The sequence below is a fragment of the Saprolegnia parasitica genome, assembly GCF_000151545.1.
Source record: "Saprolegnia parasitica CBS 223.65 unplaced genomic scaffold supercont2.2, whole genome shotgun sequence".
Taxonomy (NCBI): Eukaryota; Oomycota; class Saprolegniomycetes; order Saprolegniales; family Saprolegniaceae; genus Saprolegnia; species Saprolegnia parasitica.
In genome coordinates, this window is record NW_012156396.1 from 1 (window position 1) to 9356 (window position 9356).

Genomic DNA, 9356 nt, shown 5'->3' on the forward strand with positions numbered 1-9356 from the left:
GGAGCGCCGAGCAGAGCGACGACTTGCCTTGGGCCGACCGCGCCATGCAACACGACGAGCTCGCCGCGCGTGACGCGGAGGTTGACGTTGGTGAACGTCGGCGTCGCGGTCGTGTCCCACGTGAACGAGGCATTGTCGATGGCGAGGACGACCTGGTCCTTGGCGTAGACGGCGGCGATCGGGTCGGACGGCGTCGAGACGTTGGCCGGGTCCACTTCGTCCATCAAGAGCACGTCGTTGATGCGCTTGGCCGAGACAAGCGACTGCACCATGGAGGACATCACCATCGGGAGGTTCACAAGGGCGTCTTGGAGCGACTTGAAGAGCGCCAGCGTCGAAAAGACGATCGTGACGGTCAATGCTTGCTGCATCCAGAGCGTAAACGTTGCAAAGACGACGACGGTGACGAGGATCGGCGTACAGTTCATGAACGAGAGGAGAACGACGATGATGTGCATGAGCTTCTTGGTCGATTGAAACTCGATGAGGCGAAGGTTGCGGATCTTGGCGAGGAACTTCTCTTCCCACGCGTTGAACTTGATGATCTGGATCGCACCAAAGACCTCGTTGACGACCTTCATGCGGTCGTCCTTGAGCTTGAAGCAGCGTTCTTGCTCGGCGCCCATAAGACCGGCGACGACGCCGTTCACAACCAAAATGAGAACGACGGCCCCGAGACCGACAAAGATGGCCCAGCCCACGATCGTGTAGAGAAGATGCAATACAATTCCAATTTGAAGCGGCACGATCCACATCGAGTGGATGCTTGTCGCAAAGCTCATGACGTTGATGGTGTCGATCGAGAAGAGGTTGGCGATGTCGCCCGCCGTCTTCTCCTTCTTGGAAGATGCGTCCAAGCGCAAAGCCTTCTTGAAGAGCATCGAGCGCAGCACCGACGAGAACTGGATGCCAATGACGCCGTTGAGGTACGTCATGTGGCCCTTGATGAACGCGGCTGTCACTTGCACGAGGTAGAGCGACCCGATGAGCTGGAGGACATACGTTGTGTCAAGAACGGGCGCTTCGACAGCGCGAATGATCTCGCCGAGGACGTAGCCGGGTCCGTACAAGTCGGCGAGCACCGTGAAGAGCTCCATGAAGCCGATGCATGCGAAGCGGCCCCAGTAGATCGCAAAGAAGGACGAGAGAAGACCCTTGTTCTTGCGCGCGTAGACGTTTTCAAAATGCGCCGTGAGCGGTTCGACCTTGATAGAGTCCTGAAGCTTCCAGAGGTCGCTGGACGCGAGCTGGCGCGCGTTCCCGAGCCGAAGCAGTGGCTCGGTCCAGGCGAACGCCAGGCGCGAGACGATGTTGGCGTCGTCCTGAGGGTGGGCGCGAGGCACCGGCGCTGGCTCAAAGGTCTTGTACTCGGTAGCCTTCTTGTTGCTTTGAAGCATCGCTGGCAAAATCAAAAATGACGACCTCGAGCAATAACGTGTCTGGGGCAAACCTTGGGTGCAGGGTTGTGCAACCTGGTTGGCTACTCCTTTGTTCCCGCAAGATCATCTGATGAGCCGGGCATATTACGGGTATTTTGAAGTGCACATCATTCTGCAAATGGGAACGTTGGTCGTCTGTCCATCGCTGCCGCTGCCCACACGCACTCTCATGCTGCTATTGTACTGAGCTTACGTTGTTACTTTCGTGATCATTCGAGTGGCGCGGGAATTTACAACATTCCGGAAAGCGAGTTGGACACTCTGGACAAGCTCGCACGTGCGTTGGACAGCACGAAATGTCTTCGTTGAGCTGAAGGCGTTGGGTTTCGGCTTTTCTCGACAGGATCAAATCAAAATAATGCTTTCGGTGCGTGCGATAGATCTTGAAAGGCTGTGGTACCGAGGATGAACGCCTCTGTCGCTGCAATTTACCGTGCTAGCATATATGTACGAGGCTAAATTCCTGTCGTATGCGCAGATGTACTGTATCTTGCAGTGTACCTGAAAGCTGTGGGTAGATCGAGATTATTGTGCTTTTATTCATCGGGTCCGTACTGCGTGGGACGCCCTGCAATCATGTTCGCGTTCGTGGCATTTGAAGGTGAAAATGGCATACGACTCGCATTTTCCCGTAATTTGTCATCTGGATGACCGGATACGAGTGGCTTCGATTGTTGGCGGTTGATCAGCACATCACTTACTCTCTCTGGCTGTGTTAATACGGGCGGCTTTGGACAGATACAGCCAGCCACTTTAAACTATTTCGCAAGGTTGGGCCACATGCACCAGCATCATAGTCCCTTGAGTTGTGACACTCTACAATTGTATTACCGTAGTGGAGGACCAATGGTGGAGGACGGTACTTTGACGAATTTGCAGATTGCAGATTGTGTCGTGTTATCTTTGCCGACAGCTGCTTGGATGCCTGAGCTGGGGGCGACGAAGCAGTTGAGTTGTCGGCGCCATGGAAGCGGCCCCTCCTTATCCGGATTCGCCGGATAATCTAGAAAGGCAACCTCGGACGTGCGGTGACCGATGCTGGATCTGCTGCTGCCGCTTCTGCTGCTGGCCGCCTTGGCCTACGTGGGCTACCTCGTCGTGGGCCAAGCGCCAAAGAAGCTAAAGAAGGAAGACGCTGTCGTCAAGGAGAAGCCAAAGGAGAAGCTTCCAGAGAAAGCCAAAAAGCCCGCGACAAAGCCCCAAGGCAAGACGCCGACTGTGGCCGCGCCTAGCGCCAAGCACGCCGACCATGCGCTCCTCGCGCATGTCCTCAAGGGCCACACGGGTCCGATCACAGCGGCGACGTTTAGCCCCAACGGCCGCTTCATTGCGACCGCGTCGACCGACCGATCGGTACGCTTGACGCTGCGCGAGTCGTTGGGTGCCAAGAACCCTACGTTCAAGACGATCAACCTCCCGTACGACTACTCGACGGTCTGCAGCTTTAGCTCGGACGGCAAGACGCTCGGGGTCGCGACCGCCGACGGCCAAAACGTCCTGCTCTACAGCAAGTTTAAGACCAAGCCCGAGGTCGTCGGTTCGTTTCCCGTCGGCCACAACGTGCTTTCGCTGCTCCTCAACGACATTGGTGACGAGTGGATGACGCTGCTCACGGTCGGTCGTGACGACGACACTGACATCAAGTGCTGGAACACGTCGGGCACGCTGCTCCAGACGACCAGTGTCAACCAGATCCAAAACTTCCACGGCGTCCAGTCGCTCGACAACCGGTTCATTGCCGTCGCCGCGTACACGCCCGAGGTCAAGGTATGCCAGCCACCTGGATTGCTTTGATGACACACCAGATCATATCTGATACGGTTGCAATGCTAGATTTACGAGATCCAGCGCTCCAAGACGGGTGCGTTCGTGAAGCTCCACAAGGCCATGGCTCTCCAAGGCCACACGGTATCACCCTCTTGCACTCCGGAGCCTCGACAACATGGTGTTCCGACCGAGTAGAGCGGTGTGACGGACATTGCCTTTGACGGCTCGGACCAAAAGCCTGTCAACCGCATCGTGACGGCGTCCAAGGATGGCACCGTCCGCATCTGGGACATCAACGGTCGGTTCTAGGACTATTGGAGACCGATTGATGCGATGTATCTCCACAGTGCGCTACAAGCTCGAGGAAGACCCCAAGTGCATCAAGACGTTCCAGGCGCCGAGCGGGCACTACTCGACCGTGGACATCACGCCCAACGGAGAGGTAGCGTCGTCTCGTGTCGTCCTCATCATCCCAACTCTTCTTGTGCCCAGTGGATCGCCATGACGCAGGGCAGTACGCTCTTCTTCCTCGACGTGGCGACCATGACCATCCGCCACGAAGTGCCGCATGCGCAAGACGGTACGACGACATGGAGTAGGCGAGACGAGGGTTCATCACACGGTCGTAGACGCGATCTCACGCATTCAATTTGACGCGGCGGGCGCCGAGTTGCTCGTGCAAGGCACAACGTCCCGCGTTATCAAGGTCTACCGCGTGCCAAAGGCCTAGCTAGTCTTGGGCGTTTGCCGTCATGTCGGCGAGCACGGGTATTAACTTTTCCTGGAGCCAGTCGATGTGTTGCGTCAAAATCGCCTTGTCGGAGCGGCGGAGGAGCACCACCATGCGCGTGTGCGCGTCGGCTTCCGAGAGCGTCTTCAAGAGCGCATCGTCGTCCTCGATGCTCGTGGGAAACCGGTCGCGCATCGACTGGAGCGCGAAAATGAGCGCCGTGAGCGTGCTCTTTTCGTTCTCGTTGCTCAGCGCCTTGTACGCAAACGTAGATCCCTCAAACGACGAGAGCTCGTCGACCTCCATGCGCTGGATGCGCAGATACGCGAGGAGCTCTTCGTTGACGCCGAGCGTCGTCAAGTCAAACGGGACGCGCGCGTGGTGCGCCAGCCCGTGGGCGGTGATGAACGCCATCTTGCGGTCATAGTACGGCGCGTCGTGGCTCATGGGCGCCCAGAGCTCGACGGTATCGTACGCGTTCTTCTCGAGCACAAACCCGTAGAGTGTCAAGAGCTTGTGGTTGGGGAGGGCGCCATAATTGATAAAGACTTGGGCTCCCGGCGCCCAGTACTGGTGCGACTGCAGCACAAACGAGTTGGTGCGCGGGTCAAAGCCATGCGCCATCTGCGCACTCGGGTCGTGGTTGAACATGTCAAAGACCGGCACCATGCACTTGACCATCGAGTCGGTCGACGTGGCCACCGAGACGAACCGACTCCAGATCACCGAGAGCGCCCACTTGTAGTTCTACGCACAGGAAAATGAGTCATCGGAACATACCGCATCCAAGTGCACATACCTCGAGCGTAAAGGCCGAGAGGATGGCGTCGGCGGGATGGTCGGCCGCCAGCGCGCGGAGCGTCTCGGGCAAGATCGTGGTCGTGAGCTCGTCAAAGTCGGCCGCGACCTGCGACTGCAAGTGGCGCGCGACGTAGTACACGTTGCTGCCCTCGAGGCGCTCAATGTCGGCGTCCGAGAGGTACAAGATGTTGTGGAAGGTGCGCGGCAGCACGGCGATGTGGCGCGCCCACTTGCTCGCCTTGTTGAGGTGCGTCTCGTAGAGGAGGAACCACGCGAGGCAGTCGTCTTCGCGCTCGTGCAAGTGCGGGATCTCGGCCAGCGGCGAGGCGGCGATGCTGTACAGATTGAGCAGGCTCTCAAACGGAATCGAGAGGATCGCCGTGTGGGCCTTGATGGCCTCCGAGACAAAGACGCCGCGATCGCCGCCCGACGACTCCTCATAGACAAGGTCTGCGTTGAGCGCGACGTCCAGCGCCTCGACCGCCCACGTGTTGTAGCCCACGAAGCTTGCGTCGTCGTCCATCATCCTCCTGCTCCGAGTATCGGTTGGTCGACGTGCGAATGGCGGTGGCAAATGCAATTCCCACGGCTGCCGATTTCCCACGACTCGTGAAAAACACTGGTGGAAAACATGTAGGAGTAAAAGCGCACCCACCGTGAAAAAGGTGCGTCTTTCAACGGTTAGTCAACCGCCGGCAACCGCAATTAGTAAGCGTTGCAATTTGGCGATGAGTCGTGTGATCACCAGTTGGGTTCGCAGCAACATGACCACCTTGGTACATTGCAGAGCGACGAAGACGTTGCGACGTTGGCAAGGATCAACACTATGCGTAGAATGCAGCTCGCAAGGACACCCGTGGAAACGAACGAACCATCGGGTGGTGGACATGATCCCATGGGCACTTTGCTGGAATGCGCCGATGGTGGCGGGCTGCGCCGTACGTTCTGGCACGTGCTACGGTACCTTGCTGCTGATTGTGCAGAGGAGTCTGGTTTAACAACGTGGCGATACTGCCAAGGAGTAGTCGGAATGGATGCAACCGGTAGCACAAGGTAAACATGATGCCCATCGATCAGCACGGAATGAAGGTAAACCTCTCATATATCATATTCTCGAAACCACATAGATTTGCATTTCCGGTGTGCATCGAAATCATTCTGCATTTGTATTGCATTCGGTCAGATTGCCCTTTCTAAGACCTTTAAAACTCGATTGGAGCAGGAAAGGACGTTTGCACTCAGGAACAAACCGGATTCTTGAATCCGCGGCCAGAAGCTCGAGGTCACTTTCGCATTTGCCATGCTCAAGAGCGACAAGAACGTGCCGCAGTACCGGACGTTCGACGCGCCGGCCAAGGCCGCCGCACCGCACCCGCAAGACACCTCCAACGTTTTTACGTGGCTCTCGTTCGACTGGGTCCAGCCCTTCCTTCGCGTCGGCAACACGCGCCAATTGGCGCCTGAGGACATGTGGCCGCTCCAAGAGGTCAACCGCGTCGGCCGCCTCGCCGGCGAGTTCAAGGTCGTGTACGAGCACCACAACAAGGGCATTCTGACGTCCTTCTTTGCGATCTACTGGGGCCGCTTCATCGTCCTCGGCTTCATGCAGCTCTTCACCGTGCTCGCCGACTTGTATGGCCCCGGCTACGTTCTCGGCGAGATCATTCGCGCCGTCGAAGCGCCGGTCCTCGACACGACGTATGTCCTCCAGCTCATCGGATCGCTGTACGTCAGCCAGCTCGTCAATGCCTTTGTCAAGTCGCACATGAACTACATGAACGACGTCATTGGCATCCAGTTCTCGTCGTCGCTCCGCTCGATGCTCTTTGAGAAGGCGCTGCTGCTCAACGCATCTTCCAAGAAGGAGAAGACGGCGGGTGATATTGCCAACCTCTTCTCGATCGATGTCATCAACGTCATGAGCTTTGCACTGAGCATCCACCAGATCTGGATCGTGCCGTGCCAGGTCGGCTTTGTGCTGTACCTTCTCTACAAGATCATTGGCTGGTCGATCTTTGTCGGTCTCGGCGTTGTCGCGGTCATTCTGGTCATCAACGCCGTGCTGGCCATCATGCTCGGCAGCGAGGAAGAGCGCCTCTTCAAGCTCAAGGACGACCGCATGAAGGTCGTCAACGAGGTCTTTGGCGCGATCCAGATCATCAAGTTCAACGCGTGGGAAGAAAGTTCCAGGCCAAGATCCGCCAGCTGCGTGAGATCGAGCTCGGCTCCATTGCGCGCTTCTTCCGCATCGTCATCGTCCTCATTTCGTTCATGAACTGCACCCCCGTGCTCGTCACCGTCGTCGTCTTTGCAACGTTTACGCTCTGGATGAAGCAAGCATTGACCGTCACGATCGTCTTTTCGACGCTGGCGCTCTTCAAGTCGCTCCAAGACGCCCTTGTGAACCTTCCGATTGTCATCATGGCCATGGTCCAGTCGCTTGTCTCGGCCAAGCGCATCAACGACGTGCTCTTGATGGACGAAGTGGACCCGGCCAACGTCTCGACGCCGTCCGACCCGATCGCCGCCGTCTACGCCAAGGACCAGGTCGTCCTCGCCATCGACAATGCCTCGTTCACGTGGGACACGACCGCGACGCCCACCTTCACCAACGTCAACCTCCGCGTCACGCGCGGCGAGCTCGTCGTGCTGCATGGCGCGGTCGGCCAAGGCAAGTCGTCGCTCTGCTCGGCGCTCCTCGGCGAGATGCAAAAGCTCTCCGGCTCGGTCTTTGTCGGCGGCCAAGTGGCCTACCTTGCGCAGCAGGCGTGGATCCAAAACACCACGATCCGCGAAAACATCCTCTTTGGCCAGCCGTACGACCGCACCAAGTACGCGAAAGTCCTCGACGCGTGTGCGCTGCAGAGCGATCTCGCCTCGTTGCCGGCCAGCGACCGCACCGAGATTGGCCAGAAGGGCATCAACCTCAGCGGCGGGCAGAAAGCGCGCATCGCCCTCGCCCGCGCGTGCTACAGCGACGCCGACATCTTCATTTTGGACTCGCCCTTGTCGGCTGTCGACGCGATCGTGGCCAGCGAGATCTTTACCAAGTGTTTCCTCGGCCTCTTGGCCAAGAAGACGGTGCTGCTCGTGACGCACAACCCCGAGATCATCGAGTCGTCGGCGGTCGCGAGGACGCTGCTTGTGCAAGACGGTCAGCTCATCGAGTCGACGCACGACTCACCGCGCACACGTCAAGAAGCGACGCCGGCGGTGACGCCGCTCAAGGCCCGCACGCCGTACTGGGAAGAGTCGGAGGTCGTCGAGTACCCGGCGCCGGGGCCGCGCCATGAGATGCTGGTGACGCCGTCGCTGCGCACGCCGTACAGCTACAACGCGCGCGAGATGCTGTACACGCCGCGCGAGCCGGTCGCGGGCCAGTCGTTTGAAGAGTCGGGCCGTCTCATCGCCGACGAGGAGCGCGCCGAAGGGCGTGTTTCCAAGGAAGTCGTGGTCGCGTATCTCGGTGCCATGGGCGGCTGCTGCACGTTTGTGGTGATTGCATTCACAACGATCGCGATGCAAGTGCTCAAGGTCGGCAGCGACCTTTGGCTCACGCGCTGGTCCAACGAGAGCGAGGGCGAAGACGCAGCGACCTTTGCTGCCTCGTCGGAGCTCGGCATGGGTATCTATGCGGGCCTCGCGCTCGGCAGCTGCGCGATGATCACGCTCCAGACCGCGTCCGTCTTTGTCTACGGCCTGCGCGGCTCTCAGAAGCTCTTTGATGCGATGCTCTCGAGTCTCCTCGAAGCCCCCATGCGCTTCTTCGACACCAACCCGATCGGGCGGATTCTCAACCGGTTTGGCGACGACGTCGGGTCCTGCGACATGGGCATTCCGTTCTCGCTCGGCCCGATCTTGTTTGAGGTGTCGTCGGCGATGTTTACGCTCGGAACGACGCTCATCATTACGCAGTGGCTTGGCCTCCTCGTGCTCCCGCTGCTTGTTGTCTACTACAAGTATGGCGCGTTCTTCTTGGAGCCGCTTCGCGAAGTCAACCGGATTTGGAAGACGACGCGGTCGCCGCTCATTAGTTTGGTCTCGGAGGGCATTGACGGCTCGACAACGATTCGCGCGTTTGGCGACAAGCAGCTCCGCCGCTTCTACCGGCTCCATCACCGCAAGATTGAGACGTTCTGCGAGTGCCGGTTTGCGTACAGCTGCATCAACCAGTGGTTTTCGATCCGCATCCAGCTCATCTCCAACACGATCGTGGCGCTCATTCTGCTCTCGATAGTCTTCCTGCACGAGTCGCTGAGCCCGGGTATTGTCGGCCTCTTGATCACGTACGGTCTCTCGATTCCGGGCAACCTTGCGTACCTCGTCAACATTTGGTCGCAGCTCGAGACGTCCATGATCTCGCCCGAGCGCATCCATGAGTACATCAACATCCCCAAGGAAGGCGAGCGCACGTCGAGTGCGTTGTTGGCACCGCACTGGCCCACGACAGGTGCCATCACGTTTGACGACGTCAGCTTTCGCTACAAGCCTAACGACCCGCTCGTGCTCAAGAACGTCTCGTTTGCTATTGCTGGTGGCGAGAAGATTGGTATCGTTGGCCGCACGGGGGCCGGGAAAAGCAGCCTCATGATGGCGCTCTTCCGCATGAACGACGTGGC

At 58.5% G+C, this 9356-nt stretch overlaps 4 protein-coding genes across 4 annotated transcripts in view; 2 read left to right on the forward strand and 2 right to left on the reverse strand.

Moving 5' to 3' along the window:
* Positions 1–38: 38 nt before the first annotated feature.
* On the reverse strand, positions 39–1397 carry SPRG_00520 (hypothetical protein; the record flags this gene model as incomplete). Its single annotated transcript, XM_012338748.1, has 1 exon — positions 39–1397. A coding segment is annotated over one exon (1359 nt), but the record flags the coding sequence as incomplete, so codon positions are not given.
* A 1045-nt stretch (positions 1398–2442) lies between these two features.
* Positions 2443–3996, forward strand: SPRG_00521 (hypothetical protein). The gene is made up of 6 exons (XM_012338749.1): positions 2443–3206; positions 3273–3347; positions 3402–3504; positions 3554–3648; positions 3699–3786; positions 3836–3996. Exons 1-6 carry the CDS (start codon positions 2475–2477, stop codon positions 3934–3936), a joined length of 1194 nt encoding a protein of 397 aa, XP_012194139.1. The 5' UTR covers positions 2443–2474; the 3' UTR covers positions 3937–3996.
* Positions 3815–5313, reverse strand: SPRG_00522 (hypothetical protein). Its single transcript, XM_012338750.1, has 2 exons — positions 4736–5313; positions 3815–4683 (listed from the first exon to the last, which is right to left on the reverse strand). Exons 1-2 carry the CDS (start codon positions 5261–5263, stop codon positions 3937–3939), a joined length of 1275 nt encoding a protein of 424 aa, XP_012194140.1. The 5' UTR covers positions 5264–5313; the 3' UTR covers positions 3815–3936.
* A 724-nt stretch (positions 5314–6037) lies between these two features.
* Positions 6038–9356, forward strand: part of SPRG_18920 (hypothetical protein) — a gene marked incomplete at both ends in the record, with an annotated part of 3872 nt that continues 553 nt past the window's right edge. Inside the window, 2 exons of the mRNA XM_012339412.1 lie at positions 6038–6874; positions 6922–9351. Of these exons, the coding sequence (XP_012194802.1) occupies positions 6038–6874; positions 6922–9351 (3267 nt within the window). The remainder of the gene's footprint in view (positions 6875–6921; positions 9352–9356) is intronic.

What these genes read in the sequence shown, in the direction of transcription:
- SPRG_00521 (XM_012338749.1), top strand. Translation starts at nt 2,475, where the DNA reads ATGCTGGATCTGCTGCTGCCGCTTCTGCTGCTGGCCGCCTTGGCCTAC. An exon ending in TGGCTCTCCAAGGCCACACG is followed by an intron (nt 3,348 to 3,401) that starts GTATCACCCTCT and finishes CCGACCGAGTAG; the next exon opens with AGCGGTGTGACGGACATTGC. An exon ending in ACATCACGCCCAACGGAGAG is followed by an intron (nt 3,649 to 3,698) that starts GTAGCGTCGTCT and finishes TCTTGTGCCCAG; the next exon opens with TGGATCGCCATGACGCAGGG.
- SPRG_00522 (XM_012338750.1), bottom strand. Translation starts at nt 5,263, where the DNA reads ATGATGGACGACGACGCAAGCTTCGTGGGCTACAACACGTGGGCGGTC. An exon ending in TCTCGGCCTTTACGCTCGAG is followed by an intron (nt 4,684 to 4,735) that starts GTATGTGCACTT and finishes TCCTGTGCGTAG; the next exon opens with AACTACAAGTGGGCGCTCTC.